This window comes from Triticum aestivum, chromosome 2D, assembly GCF_018294505.1.
Source record: "Triticum aestivum cultivar Chinese Spring chromosome 2D, IWGSC CS RefSeq v2.1, whole genome shotgun sequence".
NCBI classification, from domain to species: domain Eukaryota; kingdom Viridiplantae; phylum Streptophyta; class Magnoliopsida; order Poales; family Poaceae; genus Triticum; species Triticum aestivum.
In genome coordinates this window covers 433833581-433852037 of record NC_057799.1, presented here as the reverse complement: position 1 = coordinate 433852037, position 18457 = coordinate 433833581, and the positions used below count along the sequence as shown (strand labels likewise).

Below are 18457 nucleotides of genomic sequence, written 5' to 3'. Positions count from 1 at the left end.
TATCATGTATACATCCTCTTTGAGGTTTCCATTTAGGAAAGCCGTTTTGACATCCATCTGCCATATTTCATAGTCGAAATAAGCAGCAATTGCTAGCAATATCCGAACAGACCTAAGCATAGCTACTGGCGAGAAAGTCTCGTCGTAGTCCACTCCTGGAACTTGTGTGAACCCTTTCGCGACAAGTCTAGCTTTGTGGATAGTAATGTTACCATCCGCGTCCGTCTTTCTTTTGAAAATCCATTTACAACCAATGGGCTTTACGCCTTCTGGAAGTTCTTCCAAGTTCCAAACTTGGTTTTCGTACATGGATTCCATTTCGGATCTCATGGCTTTGTGCCATTCTTTTGAGCTGGGCCCCGCCATCGCTTCCTTGTAGTGCGCAGGTTCATCGTCTTCAAGAATGAAGATTTCGTTATGAAACCACTCAGGTGGCTGGATAGCCCTACCTGATCTGTGCGGTTCAGTTACAACATTGTCTGAAGTCTTCGCATCACATGCGACAACTTCCGGCTCGGTTGTAGGGATAATTAGCGGAATTTCTTCCGGTTCCTTAGCCATATCAACGGTTGCCAAAGATTCACTAATCTCATTGAGTTGTACTGTCCTCCCACTCACTTCTTTAGTGAGAAACTCTTTCTCAAGAAAGACTCCATGTTTTGCAACAAACACTTTGTTCTCGGAGGCGTGGTAGAAAGAATACCCAACTGTCTCCTTGGGATAACCTACAAAGTAACATTTGTCTGATCTGGGATCAAGTTTGCTTGGCTGTAAACGCTTTACATAAGCTTCACAACCCCAAATTTTGAAAAACGACAGGTCGGGTTTCTTCCCGTGCCACATCTCATGTGGCGTCGTCTCAACAGATTTAGACGGTGCTTTGTTTAGTGTGTGAGCAGCAGTAAGTAGTGCGTGACCCCAAAAAGATATTGGAAGATTTGTAAGAGACATCATTGACCTTACCATGTCCAACAAGGTTCGGTTACGTCGTTCCGATACTCCATTTCTCTGTGGAGTTCCGGGAGGCGTAAGCTGTGAAACGATTCCACGATCACTCAGATGTTGGCCAAACTCATGACTAAGATATTTGCCTCCGCGATCAGACCGCAGAAACTTAATCTTTTTGTTACGATGATTTTCTACCTCATTCTGAAATTCTTTGAACTTTTCAAAGGTTTCCGATTTATGCTTCATTAAGTAGATATAGCCATACCTACTCAAATCATCAGTAAAAGTCACGAAGTAAAAATATCCACCCCGTGCGCCTGTGTTCATTGGACCACATACATCACTATGTATTATTTCCAATAATTCACCCGCCCGTTCAGGATGACCCGTGAACGGCGTCTTGGTCATTTTCCCCATCAGGCAAGCTTCACATGTGTCAAATGATTCAAAATCAAGGGACGGTAAAACTCCATCTTTATGGAGTCTTTGCATGCGTTTCTTACCGATGTGGCCAAGGCGACAGTGCCACATGAAAGTGGTGGTGGTATCAGCCTTCTTAAGGCGTTTAGCATTCACGTTAAAGACATCATTTCCACATTCAAGATTTAGTATGAAAATGCCCCCAACAATGGGTGCAAATCCATAAAACATATCCTTACAATAAAGTGAACAACCATTGTTCTCAGACTTGTATGAATACCCATCGTGTACCAAACATGATCCGGAGATAATGTTTCTACACAACAGTGGAACAAAATAACAGTTACTTAGTTCTAAGATAAATCCTGAAGGGAGACGTAGAGGCATAATGCCGACGGCTTGAGCGGCGATCCCAGCGTCGTTCCCGACGCGCATCACGACTTCATTCTTTGCTAGCTTGCGCACCTTCTGAAGTCCCTGTATCGAGTTGCAAATGTGAGCAACCGATCCGGTATCAAATACCCAAGACTTAGAGTTTTCGCTAGCAAGCAAAACGCCAATGACATTAACTTGTATAACAATTATACCTTTTCCGGTTTTCCCGGTCTTCTTATCTTCCAGATACTTCTTGCAGTTTCTCTTCCAGTGTCCTGTGCCCTTGCAGTAGAAGCACTCAGTTTCATTCTTGGCTCCGCCCTTAGAGTTGCTTTGGGAGCCGGTCTTACCGGTGCCCTTGCCCTTCTTTGGCTTGCCTTTCTTCTTTTTGAAACTGGCGGTTTTATTCACAAGCAACACTTGCTTGCGATTTTTCCGCAGTCCTCCTTCTGTAGTTTTCAGCATGGTGAGCACTTCTTCCGGCGTCTTCTCCATCCCTGTCATGTTGTAGTTCATGACAAAACCGTCGTAAGACGGGAGGGGTGAAGAAAGCAACATGTCCATCATATGGCCAGGTGGAAGTGGAAATTCTAGGGCTTTAAGCCTTTCAGAATAGCCAATCATTTTGACCACGTGTTCGCCAACTGAACTACCCTCAGCCATCTTGCAATCCATCAAAGCCTTCATGATATCATATCGTTCAGACTTTGCGGTTTCCTTGTACAGAGCATCCAATTCCCGGATCATATCACGGGCTTTATGGAATTCAAAACGTTTTTGAAGCCCTGGACTCATGCAAGCTAGCATGAGGCACTGCACTAAGTTGTGATCATCATCCTTAGTGGCCCAGACATTTTGTTCATCTACCGGTGCATCTGCCGCCGGTTTAGCTGGAAGAGCAGTTTCAAGCACGTACAATTTCTTAGCGCTCCTGAGGACAATCCTCAGGTTACGGACCCAGTCCGCATAGTTGTTTCCAGTCGTAGCTAACTTCTCTTTCTCTAACATCGGGCCTAAGTTGAACGCGGTGTTGCGAGCCATTTGATCTACAACGAAGACACAAGTTTCACTTAGACTTTGTTTATAATGAAATTTGCACTAGTGAATAAACATTTTATTCTAAAATGCACTCCCACTCAAATCAATATCTCTCAAAATTGATTATGAGTGATTCAAGATCCGTGTCTTGATTGTTCGCCATTGGTGTAACACCACTGATGACGAAAATCTTAACCGGTAGGCCAACTTGCCAATCACATCACTATGTGACTCTTGTTCATCTTTCGATGCGTGTGTTCCGAGCTCATGACGGTCATGCCTGAACGTCAAGACAACCAAGTGATCTCGCTGCGAGGTCTCAACTCACCCGCCTCACACTTCTCTAATCGTTCGTACCCGTGTGACACGGCGCACCCCGAAAAGATAGGTGCCGTGACGGTGCTACACTTGGGAGAACACTATCTACTTGATATTTTTAAGTGAGAGATCACCCTAACAAAAGCGACTACCGCGCAATCAAGAAGGGTGCATCATAGGGGATAAACATCTCAGGCAATTCATAATTAGCATGATATGGTATAGCCCTTTCTGACGGAGAAGTCTTTCAATTCTTCGTCTTCGGCATTTGCGTCGGTGTTCACCTTCGCGAAGATTGCCACCACCTTGTCGATGCACCAGATAATATTGCTATCTCTATAGCTAATAAAATAAGTGCATTACTTAAGGTTGACACGCAGGTCATTAAAGTGCAATCATATGGCTCCAGCCATCATGCAGAATCATGACACGCAGGTCATGTTAGTTACATCATATAGTCATCTCATACATAATCAAATTGAATATGAGCATTGCTATACCACATCACATGCACATCCTGCAAAACCAAGTTAGACACCTCTAATCGGTTTATGCAAAAATTTATTTTACGTGGCTTCTAAGGTTTTGACTTAAACCGCAGCTACCAACGTTTTATCATCAAGTATGATTATTCAAGTTGCTAGATTAACATCTCGTGGTGTATGAAACACGAGATAATTAAATCTCGAGCCCCATACTAAACTTCGTCATACGCATGACCCCCGTGCAGATCATATCTGCAATGCCCTTTCATCTGCGAATTTCATCTTTCTTTTGACTATGGCAGAACCCAAAGAACTGATAGCACTTCCATGATCAATCAGGATCACGGATTGCCAGAACTTTGTCAAATTCCACCATGCTGTCTCGAGATTGGGCAAACGCAAATTCTAGGGAAGCAACAAGAACGTCGGGTAACAGATTTCATCTGTCACCCGCATAAATAATTTTCAGCAATAGATCTCATCTACTCCAAAATTATATTATGCAATACCCATACATCTCCATGTATTCTAGATCGTAACCTGCATCTACGCATAGCACGGCTCTTGATGCCACTGTAGGGGAACGCGACAGAAAACGAAAATTTTCGGTATAGCGAGCACGCCCAGGACCACTATGGAGACTGCATACAAGGTTTGATCTGATCCGTACCGACTCGAAGCGCAGCGGAAGAAGAGTCGGTGTAGATCGTCGGTGCAGATCCCCGCAGCTAGGATTTACAACCTCCCAACCGCGAGGATGTACTCCCTCTCCGGACAGCCCTTCGGGAGGCGGTCGGACAGTCCCCCGGACAATGTCGCGGACAGCCCTTCGGGAGGACCCTCGAAACTCGGACGGAGACTCGGACAGCCCTTCGGGAGGACACTCGAACAGCCCCTCGGGCAAAAGATCAAAACTACAATCTCTCTACGGGGTTGCACACATACGGTGTCAGCTATCCGGCAGGGCTTCGCCGTCCAGAACTAGTTCCTGCCGGAACCCAGACAGCCTTACGGCTCTACGAAACTCTTTTCGTGGGAGGGAGAGAAGAAGCCAGATAATGCATGGCATGTGTATGAGAGCAAGGGATGAGCTTTGGGCTGCCCACTCCTCCTCTATTTATAGGAAAGCCAAGGGGTAGGGATGGCTCACAAAAACCCAAAATGCCCATGCAAATGTCACACATGAAGGGCATAATGGGGAGTGAAGTGGAGCTCCATGGAGCCCCACACATGTGGCCGGCCAACCCCCTTGGGGGACCCCCATGAGGAGCATGCTTGGCCCCCAAGCCCTTCTAGAAGCCTTTTGGAGATATCCCAAAAGGTGACTCACCATAAAATATCCCAAAAAGCACTTTCACTATTCACGACGACATTTTTCAGCGCCTGTTCGAACTGAAAATATTTATGTGGGCTTAGAACATTTCCAGTACCCACCAAAATTATTTTCAACGCGTTCCGAAACAATTCCGGTTTAGTGATTTTCATCTGCGAAAAGCATTTGAAGTGGCTCCGGCAGCTCCGGAACATTTCCGGTTTTTATCTCAGAAAATTCCAAAAAGCTTCCAGAATGATTCTGGCATCCTCCAAGAATTATCAGGCATGTGCCGAAACCAATTTGACTTAATGGTGTATCCCGAAACAACTTTTCGGTATCATCAAAACTTATCCGATGACCTCTCTCTGCGGTACGATTCCGCTGTCCGAAACTTTTCGGTGTCCGAAACTTTTTCGGTGATTTTCTCTCAGACTCCCTGTCTAGTATTCAGCAGATAGATGACCCTTAAGCGTGTGACCCTATAGGTTCGGTGAAGTATAGACATGACCTGGAACCCCTTCCGATCAATGATCAATATCGGAGCCGTGGACACCCATATTGACCCCTATACCCACATGAATGAATATTCGAGTGAACCTCCAGTTGCAGTGAGCTATTCCTGTTGCTTCGCGATATGTCACAAACACCCGAGGTGAGATTTATTGCATGCCCATGGACGAACAATTTGTCCACCATGCAAGTTACCTCGTTACCGGTTTTGTTCTCTTTTCTCGTTTCCGTGTTTCGGCATCCCAGTGATCAAATCACAATGTGTCTGGCCAGACGATGATGGATACCGTTACACCGAGAGGGCCCGAGTATATCTCTCCATCGTCGGAGGAGCAAATCCCAATCTTGAGCTATCTTGTTACTTCCTATACTTTTCCGTGAACCCGAAAGCTGCCGTAATAGCCACCCAGTTACGGATGACGTTTAACAAACCCCAAAGTTCAAGAAGCAAGCACGAAGGAACTTGATACTCTCATGGTCTAAGGAATTATGCAAACATTAACTATCTCAATGATATTAACCATAAACTTGTGACGAAGGCATCTCATAGCACAACATCAATCTGGGTTGATTCAACACAAGCGTTCTACCAAACTTGTGCCCTCAAAATTGTCGGCATAGTCATGCCCATGATCAGGAAACAGGATCATCATGCAATACTTGAGCTAGTCTTAGAGGCAAGACTAGGAATATATTTTACCGTTTATAATACCACACGTGCATATGAGTTCCCTCCGAGCCTCGTGGATATTGTAGACTCGAGAATCATTGCAGTTATAGCATGGATCATAAACATTCATTACAAACTTGGAGATACAAAATAACTGTTATTACTGCCTCTAGGGCATATCTCCTACAGCCTGACCCCTCCGGCCATCAGTTACACAGCGTTTCTGGTAACGCCAGTAATAAAGTGTCATAAATGACCATTAAGTCTACAAAGTAAACGCCCGACCGTTGCTATACAGAGTGACTTTAGGTCTTCTGATCGTCGAGTGACAATTGTTGTGGTCGAGTGACTTCGAGTCTTCCGAGTGGAATTCTTCTGGTCGAGTGGATGATGGTACCCTTCGAATGCTTCTGTCTTTAGGGTGATGTCCTAGGGGAGGATGTCTAGGACAGACCTATGACCCTACCCTAGGTACATAGCTTCATCACGCCCCACCACCCCTTGTCCACGCACCAAAGAGGGAGGGAAGGAAGGGGGAGGCGCCCCAAAGGCAGTCAACCCCCCTTTCCTTCCCCCCATGCACAAATATGGAAGGGGGGATTCGGCCAGGGCAGGTGCCCTAGGGCAGCCGTGGGCCACTTGGGGCGCCCTAGGGGCTGCCTCCTCTCCCCCTCCAGCTATATATATGAGAGGAGGGAGAGGGGCAACACACCGCGATTCCCTAGCCGTGTGCGGCGCCCCTCTCCCTCTAGTTCGTCCTCGGTCATATTTCCGTAGTGCTCGGCGAAGCCCTGCGGAGATAGTTGCATCACCACCGTCACCACGCCGTCGTGCTGCCGGAACTCATCTACTACTTCACCCGTCTTGCTGGATCAAGAAGGCGAGGACGTCATCGAGCTGAACGTGTGCTGAACGCGGAGGTGTTGTACGTTCGGTACTTGATCAGGCGGATCGTGAAAGTATACGACTACATCAACCGCGTTGCTAAACGCTTCCGCTTACGATCTACGAGGGTACGTAGATTCACTCTCCCCTCTCGTTGCTATGCATATCCATGGATAGATTTTGCGTATGCGTAGAATTTTTTTATTTTCCATGCAACGTTTCTCAACACAGAGATCACATCTTTTTGCTAGGATTGCTAGCGGAGATGCTCCGTCGAACATGGTCACGGCCAATGCCGGAGGTGAACAACAAGGACTTGAAGGACGTGCACTGCTGTAGATTTAGAGTAGGATTAGGTCCGGTCGCTTTTCTGATGAAATATGTCGAAAATGTAATGAATGTGCTTCGATTTAGATAAAAATCATTCAGTTTGCATGTAATCCGTCTGATTTGTTGATATTTACTTTGAATATATGCAGGCATAGTTGGATAGCCGGCTCCCGCATCAATGTCCAAGACTAGATGCAGTGTCCAATCTCAGGGTCAACGTTTGATATGCCCTTACTTATGATATTCTCAGTACTCCCATGACAGATTATGATTAGATTGGATTTTGCTTAAAAAAATGATGACGCACACACATGTCTCCACTCGCCCCAACTCACACAAAGAGATCCAACATTACAAGACCGCTCTCACCGGAAAATGCGTGCCGAAAACCAGCCAGGCTCCCCTCGACAGCGATCGACGAATGGCGATTGCAAGTCCTAGCATGGAGGCCAAAGCATGAACCATCCGTGAGAGCATCTACAACCAAAGCTGCCTAATCCGGCCCCTACGTTTGTTGACGTGTCCGGACTCGTTCGTAAACAGTGACCAGGCAGGTGTTAAAATTGCGCGTGCACAATCGGATCCATCAAACCAAATCCTCATATTAGTCTCATGCAACATTAAACATATGTAATTAAACACATGCCATCGGACTACTACAAATTGACATGCTTTATACTAACTATGAACAATGGACGAAGTTCATCAACATCCACCCATGCCCTTGCCCTCGCCGTCTTCCTTACAACAGTAGTGGTCGAAGACACAAAATGGATCAAGGCGGATCTGCTCACTGTCAGAGCTGTCCGATCCGTCGCCATCCTTGGGCTTCTCCTCCTTGGGGGCAGTCCGGCCATGGCACAGACTGCTCCGCTTTGCTCTTTTGCCATCGCCTTGATCGCCCTCTTTTGCCGCTTCTCGGCTATGCGAGCACGGAGGGCTTCCTCCTCCCTTTCCATGCTAGCGTGCGAGTCCACTGACTCTGCCTCGCGGGCTGCCGAAGCTCCCTCTTCTTGAAGGCGCATATGCAATTCTCGTTGTGGTTGCGAACCATGGACGCAAATATGGCCTCCGTTTTCGGCGGGTGAGGCCATGGGGACGAGGCGCCACCTAAACGGTTCCGCGGGCACAACAAGGTTGCGCTGGCATGTGGTGGTCTACACCGCCGGCGAGGCGGCGGTCACGCGCCATGATCCACCGGCCCCGGCGGATCCTAGCGCCATCTTAGCGAAGGCAATGGATTCTCGCTGGATCGATGAAAACTGCGGGCGGGATCACTCCTCTGGGAACGTCGGAGAGCAGTGCGGATGATCATCTGCTCCTCCGAACTACAAGGTATGAGCTCCCAGTCCTTGGATCCGAAAATCTCAGAGTTGGATCCGGTGCTTGCCATAGAGGAGTATGCCGGAGAGGAGCCTGGGTAGTGTGGAAGGCGAGTGGAGTGGAGTGCAGCTAGGGTTTCGTTTCAGAGTGCGGATATGATTAAATATATGTGAGGTCAGATGGTCACAATGGGCCGGATCCGACGTGACGGACGCATCCGGCGTCCCATATCAGCCTGAAACATAAGTCGGGTATATAGAAAGTACCATTAGTTCGGACATTTAAGTCGGATTTGCCAGCTGCGGTTGAATGTTAAATTTGTGTCTGCGCACGGACCGGGCGGCCCGGCCGGGCGTTTGGGAGGATACGAGGTCCGATTGTAGATACTCTGAAACTTTGATGAGGTTCCCAGATCGTCCCGCGTCATCGCGCACGCACGGGGAGGCTCTACCGCTCACCTGTCGGCGGGCAAGTCTCCCTGCCCCGTCCACCACCAACATCGTCCCGCGTCATCGCGCACGCACGGGAGGCAGCAATGGCACGCCACCCGTTCGGGCGTGCCCCACGCGGCCCAATTGCTGAGCTTATCCATGCGATTCCTATTGGCTGGCGATGACGAGGCTGCAGCTCGCGGTCGCTGTCGCCGTGGCGCCCGGTCCTCCGGGTCCCTGTTCCACTTCCACAGCAGTTCGACGACCCCCGCGCCATATCTCGCGCTCCCGCGGCCTCCATCGCGGCGCAATGTCGGTCGTCGCCGCCGTCTCCTCAACTCATCCCAGCGCCACCGCCGACGGGTCCCCGCCGCAGATGGCGACGACGCGTCTCGAGCGCGGGTCCCTGCTGGTCGGCGGGCGCGAGCTCCTCTCCCAGTGCCCGCCCGAGGCCACCCTACGCGCCGGCGTCGCCGATGCCGCCCCGGGCGCCGCGTTCCTGGGCGCCAGAGCGGCGGCGCCGTCCAGCCGCCATGTGTTCTCCCTCGGCACTATCCCCAAGTAGGTGGTCACATATGGCTTATTATGCTTGCGCAGCGCGCGCGTCGGTCCGAGATAAGTTCGTGATGGTTGCTGTGCAGAGGATGGAGGTGGCTGTCGCTGTTCAAGTTGAAGATCTGGTGGATGGCCCCGAAGACAGGCGCGGACACGGCCGGCGTGCCGGCGGAGACGCAGATGCTGCTTCTGGAGAAGACGGGGAATGGGGTCGAGGACACGGTGTACGCTCTGATGCTGCCTGTCCTCGATGGCGATTTCCGGGCTAGCCTCCAAGGGAGTCCCGAGAATGAGCTCCAATTCTGCTTCGAGAGTGGTAGGCAGACTTCACCTTGACTTGATGAATGCTATGGTGCTTGGATCAAACTGTGCAATGCTCGAACCTTAGCGGAATGGTCGACTCTTTCCTAGGTGATCCTGATGTGCAGACGATGGACGCAGTTGATGCGGTATTCGTCAACTCAGGGGACAATCCTTTCAAGCTTATGAAGGAATCAATCAAGTAATTCCATACTCAAATGCTACATTACGACTACAACGACATGGACTTTTTTTTTGTTCTATGTGGAAATGGGCAAATGGCTTACTTGCATCTTCTTTAGGATACTGTCCAAGATCAAAGGAACTTTCAGTCATATAGAGAGCAAGGAGGTATATATAAACAGGTTTTTACACTTTTATCACCTAACTAGACTAAGGTTGTTGATCTTGGACATATCTCGATTTATTTGATTCTGACAAGTCTTTTTGTAAATTTGCTACAAATGTCAGACCCCTGCAAACTTAGACTGGTTTGGATGGTGCACTTGGGATGCATTTTATAAAGCTGTCAACCCAGTAGGGATTGAAGAGGGCCTTCAAAGGTATACAAGAATTGAATTGATCTTTGATTTGCATGTGTTCTTTATGTAATTTGCCGCACCCTTCACTTTTATTTTATTTTTCCTGAATACACCTCCTTCATTTGATAATTGTCATTTACTGATGATGCATTCCCTGTAAAATAGTTTGCGTGAAGGAGGCGCACCACCAAGGTTTCTGATTATAGATGATGGTTGGCAACAAATAGTTAACGAATTCAAGGAAGTGGATGGAGCTCTTCTTGAAGAGACTGTGTATGTGTATCAGCCTTTGCTAATACATACAAAAAAGAGTGTACTACGTCTGATTTTCATCGTAACATTGCCAGGTTTGCAGAGAGGCTGGTTGATCTGAAGGAGAATGACAAGTTTAGGGGAGAAGCCTGCAAGAATCTGGGAGATCTTGTCAAGAAAATCAAAGAGACACATGGAGTCAAGTACTTGATTCTTATTGCAATACTTTACTATATGACTAATATATAAGTAAAGGTCATCTTTTGCTGAGCAAAATGTTGTGAAATTTCAGGTACGTCTACGCATGGCATGCTTTACTTGGGTATTGGGGAGGTGTCTGTACATCATCGGACGTGATGGAGAAGTACAATCCAAAACTAGTTTACCCCGTCCAGTCTCCTGGTGATGTTGCAAATTTGAGGGATGTAGCCATGGACAGCTTGGAGAAATATGGAGTTGGTATCATTGATCCTGAGAAGATATATGAATTCTACAATGATCAACACAGTTACCTTTCTAGTGTGGGTGTGGATGGTGTGAAGGTAGATGTGCAAAATGTGATGGAGACTCTCGGGCATGGCTTCGGTGGTCGTGTTGCATTAACTCGAAAGTATCAACATGCTCTTGAGGAATCTATTGCTCGGAACTTCAAAGGAAATAACCTAATATGCTGCATGAGTCACAGTTCAGACCACATCTATAGGTAAATAATCCAGTTGTGAACAGTATGAGCTATGTACATAGAATCTGACATGATTCTTCACTGTTTGTAGTGCCTTGAAGAGTGCAGTTGCTAGAGCATCAGAAGATTTCATGCCTCGGGAACCAACACTGCAAACTCTGCACATTGCTAATGTAGCATTCAATAGCCTTTTATTGGGAGAAATTTTCATCCCGGACTGGGATATGTTCCAAGTGAGATTATTGTGCACCCGTTAGTTTGATTAGTCACATTTCTGTACTTTAGTGTCAGCTAATTTTCTCTCTTTCTTTCTGATATAAAGAGCAAGCATGAAACAGCAGAATTTCATGGGGCAGCTAGGGCTCTAAGTGGAGGTGGTGTTTATGTCAGGTGATTTTTATAGTGCATTTTCTTCAGGTGTGGTGTTTGATTTTAACCAAATCGTGCTTGATGTATAAATTTCTCCCCATGTTGATATGTAGTGACAAACCAGGAGTGCACGATTTCAATGTTCTGAAGAAACTTGTTCTACCAGATGGCTCGATTCTAAGAGCAAGGTATGCTGGTCGTCCTACTCGCGATTGCCTGTTCAATGATCCAGTCATGGATGGTAAAAGGTATATTTACACTAATACACACATCAATTTAGCTTTTCCAGTTTGTCTGCTGCTAATCTATTTGACGAAGAATACTGATTCATTAACTCTTGGGCAGTCTTCTGAAAATATGGAACCTGAACAATTTGTCTGCTGCCGTCGGAGTATTCAACTGTCAGGGAGCTGGAAACTGGACTTGGTTAGTCGAAGAAATTTCACATGTTCCCACCGCCGTTAACATAACCGGTCATCTCTCGCCATCAGATGTAGAGTCTCTCGAGGAGATTACTGGTGATGAGTGGAATGGAGAGACTGCAGTATATGCTTTCAATTCATGTAATTTTTCTTTAGCTACTCATTTCTTCTTCGCAATTGCGTCTGATCTATTGTACAGTCAAGATCTTAGTTAACCTTCTGTTTTGTATTGCAGGTTCTCTTTCAAGGCTCCAGAAGCACCAAAGTTTGGAGCTTTCATTGGTCACTATGACATGTGAGATCTATACCATATCACCGATACAGGTCAGATTTCTGTCCACCCCTTGCTTACATTTGTTGAGACTGTATGGATGCGTTGGTTTCATTCTGGTTAATGGAGCCAGGGAGAGCCTCCCTGTTAATCTAAAAAAAACATTTGTTGAGCCTAGATTACTTCATATTCTTACAGAAACAGTCATTTTTGCACCAGGTTTACGGTGGGGCTGTTCGGTTCGCGCCACTTGGACTGCTCAACATGTTCAACTCTGGTGGCGCACTCGACAGTATCACAGGCACAGTTGATTCTTCAGCTACGACAGTTCAGATCAAATGCCGAGGGCCCGGACGTTTTGGGGCGTATTCGTCTGCTAGGCCGGCACTCTGTAGAGTTGATGCGCACGAAGTAGAGTTCAGTCATTCTGATGATGGTTTGCTAGCATTTGATCTCTCAGACGGGCCTTCCCATAGCAGCGTCAGGAACATAGAGATTCTCTACACAGCCTCCTGAAGACCTGAACCTGTATGTGACCTTGATGTCTCTTGTTGCAATTTCTGCTCTGCGCCATTCATTTCTCGGAGACCAACCACTGATGTTTATACCGTGGTGGTTTCTCCGTAATTGCTGCCTCCCAGCTTCTGAAACAATTACTCTGCTCACCGGATTTAGAAGTGTGTTCATGTCGCGTCGTGTTTCCGTGTGCGTATGCGTGTGTTTTCTGTGTCGTTATGGCTGTTATAGTCTGTTGGACACGAACCAAAATTATAGATTTATGTAGATCAATTTGTGAGATTATTTCCTGGAATGAACTGCCCGATTTGGCAAGCTTGGGGCCATCAGGCTCCAGTGCCCCAACATTCATTCAGTTATCTGAATTCTGAAGGATATTACTCCAGTTCTAGAGCAGCTTCTCTCGTCCATCCCGGCGCCTTTGCAGCTACAACGGATTCGTGCACCTATACAATTATGTCGGGCCTACTGGCGCTGATCAAAGCGAGCGAATCTTCGAGCTCCCGAGCTTCACAGGCAGCTCCGCGAGCATGCCATTGGCGGCGACGCTCCTCGTGCTGCTCACCAGCTTGAACCACTGGCTCTCCGGGTCGCAGCTGTTGTCCGCGCTCAGGCATCTGCACGGGTTGGTGACCACGCTCTGGCCGTCCGCGCCGACGTCCAGGCAGAGCATGCCGCTACCGGAGCCGGACGACGACGAAGACGACGTGTTAACGGCGACGTGCAGCTTGGAGTCCGACACGAGGCGCCACCGGGACATGTCGTCGTCGCACGGCGTGCCGAGGCGCACGGGCCGGCCGGCGCCCTGCGCGCGGAGGCACATCAGCGGGCTGTCCCGCAGTGCCAGCCGCCCCTGCTGCGGCGCGTACTCCCAGGCCTCCGTGTCGGCGCACGCGCCCAGCTCCAGCGGCTGCGTCAGCGACCGCCGCAGCACGCACAGCCCCGTCGCCGGGTGGAACAGCACCGTGTACGGCGCCGCCTCCGCGTAGCCAGGCCCTGCAAACACACGCACCAAAATCATGAAATCAGTCGCAAGCTCACAGGCCGGCCGGGGTAAGACGAACAGAGCAGAACGCGGCGGGTGCCAACCTCTGAGCGGGCGCTGCAGGGGCTGGACCCTGCGGAGCGCGGTGTCGTTGCGCGGCCTGGACCATGCCCTGTCGAGCACGCCGTAGACCTCGTCGAGGTCCAGCACGCCCTGCCGGAGGTAGTAGCTCCCCTGCAGCGTCCAGAGCGCCCAGTCGAGGTCGAGGTCGGCGGCGACGGCGGCGGCGCAGCCGTAGTAGCGGTTGTCGTTGGCGTTGCCGCCGCGGTTGTCGACGCCGAACTCGCTGAGGAAGACCGGCCAGCCCTGGTCGAGCAGGTAGAGCGCGCGGCGGGACACGCTGGCCCCGATCCGCGCGCACACCTCGTTGGGGCTCCCCGCCGCCCACTCCTGGCCGTTGGAGAAGCTGTACCAGTGCACCTCGAACGCCGCCTTCCGGGCGAAGCTCAGGCTCACCTGCCGGGAGTTGAGGAACGCCAGGTCGTTGTCGAAGCTGAGGCCGGAGAGGATCACCAGCACCCGCGGGTTCGCCGCGTGCACCGCCTCCGCGCCCCGCTGCATGTACCTGCGTGCGTGCGCCGCGTGCGTCGTCAGTGTCAACTCAGTGAGCTGCATGTGCCATGACACTATGACGGGGCTGGCGCCATGTGTGGGAGTAACTAGGCTTTGTCCCTTTTGCTCGAGGCATTGAAGGCTCATGCCCTCCGGAGCAGATGAAGGACTACTGGTGGTTCACTGAAGAGGAAGACTGATGCTGTCTGCTGGACGGCTATCCTATCACTTGCAGTAAATGCCATTACTGTCTCTCACATGCTGTGCAGGAGCAGCAGTTGGAGATGTAAAGCCAGCGGCCAACGACTACTAGGTTGTTCAGGCTCATTTACTCGTCCAGGACATGCTCATGAACAAAAATCTCAATGTCGTTGGTGGCTCGACGCGCATTGCCACACACACTTTAGACTTCCATCACCGAAAAAAAAAATTGGCCGACATTTGGAATAGGATCATCAGTTCAACAGTGTTTACTGGTGGCAATAATTTTGGTTTTAGTGATCAATCAGGATACGGGAAGCACTAGTACTTACTTGTACCAGTCGTTTGAGTTCTGCCTGGGACCTCGGAGCTCGTTCCTGAGGCTCATGCCGACGACGTGGGGGACGCCGGCGAACATGGTGGCCATCTTGGTGAGGCCGTCGACCCAGACGTCCGGCTCGAAGTAGCCGTCGCCGAAGAAGCCGTTGCCGTCCGTGTTGTCGCAGCACCACCCCGGCTTGCTCACGTGGTTGTCCAGGATCACCATGACGTTGTTCTCGCCGAGGCTGCTCACCACGGCCTGTATGCATGCCATGCACACATCAACAGTTTGACACCAACACAAATTAAGCGCACTATTATACACTAAAAAGATTTACGAGCTTGCCTTGAACGCGTCGATGAGCTTGAGGTCGACGACGGCGGGGTTGTTGGCCCTGATGCCGGCGAGCGACTCGGTGAGGTTGAGCCTCTGGAAAGACTGCTCGACGGTGAGGGACGAGTAGGAGGCGTTGGTCACCAGGAACGTGGGCCAGGTGAGCCTGACGCAGTTGAACCCCATGGCGGCCACGTCCCCGGCGATGGCGCCCACGGGCCGCTTGCCCAGCCCCTCCGCCAGCATCGGCTCCAGGTGCGACGGCCAGTTCACGCACGCCAGCTTCACGCGGTCCCCGGCCTCGTCCACGACCCACCGCGACGCCGTCGACAGCGTCACGGCCGCTGCCGGAGCATGGTGAAGCGCGCAATGCCACGCAAGGCCGAGAGCCAGCCACGCCGCGAGGAGAGGAGAACGCCTCACCCTCCCCGTCGTCGCCATGGCGATGGAGGCCGGGATGGCACGGAGGGCCGGTGGGTGTATATATAATACCACACCACACGGTACGTGGTGCAAGCTAGGTTGGCTTCGTCATGGGCCTGTGGAAGGAGGGCGAGGCTTCAAAGGAATAACTTGGTGGTGACATCTGAGACGGGTCTTGACATGTGTGAAGGGCTTCAAGAGGGTGACTAACGCTTGCCGATGTTTCAAGAATGCAACAACTATTTTATACTGCTTCAAGGCACTGCAACGAGATCAGTGCTGTACTGCTCCTAATTCGCAACCCGGCTGAAAAGAAGGAGATAAAGAATATGCAGGTCGGTAGAGGGTTGGAGAAAAATGGCCACCTAACTGCTACAGTTTATATATGTTTTGGGATGCCTAATGTCGAGCGGTGCTGTATGGGTTTTGGAAGGAAGCACCCGGAAGACATTTCATATCTTACGTCAAAAAACGAACAGTGTTGGATGATTGACGCTTTTGGCCTCTCATTAATGAGGATTATTTTTTTAATAAGAGGCAACATTTCCGTCGATAACGAGGTATCTGCGGTGACTTCCTCAACCTTGAAGCTCCGCGACTTTGATCCTATCTTTCATGGGTGATATGTGAATACAAAACGAGGTTTGGAAAGAAACATGATGAGTTGGGGGGCGGCTGCCCATTATGGCCCAGCCAAAGCTTTGTCACTATGTGTGCCTATGTTATATTTTTTTAGAACGAAGGCTCACGTCGAGCCCGACTTTGAATTAATAAAGCCATCAACCGGCCAGGATTACAGCATCAACCCACTTATAGAAGCAGAAAAAAACAGCTAAGAGATACATGGTGCTCTGCAACAGCTAGCTAGCTTCACGCAACCTACAAGCAAAGATGAAGAAAAACTAAAGCCCAGGAGCAGCTTGAAGAGAGTGAAGCCCTCCATCAATCGCAATCCATCGCTCAGGAACACCAGGGAGGCCTTGAGGAGACACAACTTGCAGATTGGCAGAAACACGTTGTCAGCTCCATGGGCTGCGGCCAAAACGGATACACCCTTCTCCATCTCCAAAAGGGGCTCCCTGCCCCCTCACCTGGCTCGAGGCGCCGATCCGTCGGAAGATGCAGACGCTCTCCCAAGAGCTAAGATGATTAACCGCCACCGCTGCCCCCGGGAAGACCAAACCAGAGCACCGCCAACATGCAACGCCGGGCTCAACAAGGGGAACCTTGGCACTGAGAGGAACTGCACACGAGGAGAAGTAAATGCACGGCGGGAGACTGTTGATGACAAAGCTGCAATGGAGGAAGCCTAAAACCGCAGCCTCCAACCACGCAGCCGCCGAACGCCTGCCAACGGAGCAGACTCGCCATCGCCCCAAAACTCACCAAAGGCGGCACCTTCATGAAGGAGACGGCGCCACGGGCGTCGCTGCCGCCCAATCCAGATGGATTTTGGCTTTCACCCGGAAACGAGCAAGGGAGAAAGGCAAAAGGGGGAGGGAAGTACCAAAACGGTGCCAGGTAGGGGACGGCGCCCGCGGGCGTCGCCGCCGTCGCGGCCGGCTGAGTCGGCCTGGATTTCTCCGGCCTGGATTTTAAACACGGCGCCTGCAGCCAGGGACGACCGATGACCGGATCTGAAAGGGGATCTGAGCGTTGGAGGCGAAGGCGTCAGATCCGGACGGGGGCCCCCGCAGCCCGGCGTCCAGCAGCCTCCACCCGCCGCCACCTTGCCACCCGAGCGGCCAAGGCAGCCGGCCAGCGGCCGCCGCTGGCTGAGAACGGCGTCGCGCCACCACCCGAGGCCGCCGCCTCGGCTCCAAAGCCCCCCGCGCGCGACGGAGCAGGCAGATCCTCGTCGCCACCTTCCCCGGCGGCCGCGCGGCTTGCCGGCGACCCCCTCCGGTGGCGACGAGGTAGAGGAGAAGGGGGAGGGAGGCCGGCGGCGGCTAGGGTTGGCGCCGCCCGAGTCGCCCCTGCGGGAGCGACGCGGGGGCCGGGAGGGGGGGGGGGAGCTCCCCGCTCTCTGCCTTGTGTGCCTATGTTATAATCAAACATCACATGTAAAACGTTGAGGGCCTCTTTAATTCAAAGGATTTCTAATCACTAGGATTTTTTTCTTACTGCATTCTTTGATTCATAGGATTGCAATTCACAAGGATTTTTGTTAGGATTTATTTGTACTAAATTTCATAAGAAAATTTACTTCCACTCCCACTGTATATGTAGAATCTTGTATTTTCCTTGTGCGCAAGTAGAAACACGTACAATCATGTAGTATCAAAGATGGCATGACACTTTGTTCCTGTGTTTTCTTCTATTCTCGCGTTTGAGAAATCATGCGAGTCAAAGTCATAGAGGCTCCAGAATGAATTTCAATGGGTCCCAATCTCCATGGAGCAAGGATTTCAATGTAAGAACGGGAACATGATTTAGATAAGAGAAATTATGATATTTTTGTCCATGCAGATACTCACTATGGATTAGGAATTCTTGAAGAAAATACGGGATTTTGTTATAAAAAAATTATGAAACTTGTAAACATGATGTTTTAGCTTTCGAAATTCCTGCTTCTGTAGAGCTCGGAAGCCAAAAGACCGCACTCTAACAATCCTTCCAAAATG

At 50.1% G+C, this 18457-nt stretch overlaps 2 protein-coding genes across 2 annotated transcripts; one reads left to right on the top strand and one right to left on the bottom strand.

Annotated features, from left to right (window-relative positions):
* Window positions 1-9135: 9135 nt before the first annotated feature.
* Window positions 9136-13242, top strand: LOC123053661 (probable galactinol--sucrose galactosyltransferase 2; the record flags this gene model as incomplete). Its single annotated transcript, XM_044477174.1, is given in 14 exon segments — window positions 9136-9609; window positions 9690-9919; window positions 10015-10105; window positions 10206-10254; window positions 10375-10466; window positions 10611-10718; window positions 10793-10900; window positions 10990-11400; window positions 11471-11612; window positions 11702-11769; window positions 11862-11996; window positions 12094-12311; window positions 12406-12494; window positions 12661-13242. Coding segments are annotated over 14 exon segments (2418 nt in total). The 3' UTR covers window positions 12958-13242.
* LOC123053662 (glycosyl hydrolase 5 family protein) lies at window positions 13240-16056 on the bottom strand. The gene is made up of 4 exons (XM_044477175.1): window positions 15423-16056; window positions 15088-15335; window positions 14047-14567; window positions 13240-13953 (listed from the first exon to the last, which is right to left on the bottom strand). Exons 1-4 carry the CDS (start codon window positions 15849-15851, stop codon window positions 13436-13438), a joined length of 1716 nt encoding a protein of 571 aa, XP_044333110.1. The 5' UTR covers window positions 15852-16056; the 3' UTR covers window positions 13240-13435.
* Between the last annotated feature and the right edge of the window lie 2401 nt (window positions 16057-18457).

Excerpts from the sequence above, each read along its gene's own strand:
- LOC123053662 (XM_044477175.1), bottom strand. The coding sequence starts at position 15,851 with ATGGCGACGACGGGGAGGGTGAGGCGTTCTCCTCTCCTCGCGGCGTGG. Across the intron at positions 14,568-15,087 it reads AACTCAAACGACTGGTACAA|GTACATGCAGCGGGGCGCGG; the intron begins GTAAGTACTAGT and ends GCACGCACGCAG. Across the intron at positions 13,954-14,046 it reads CCTGCAGCGCCCGCTCAGAG|GGCCTGGCTACGCGGAGGCG; the intron begins GTTGGCACCCGC and ends GTGTGTTTGCAG.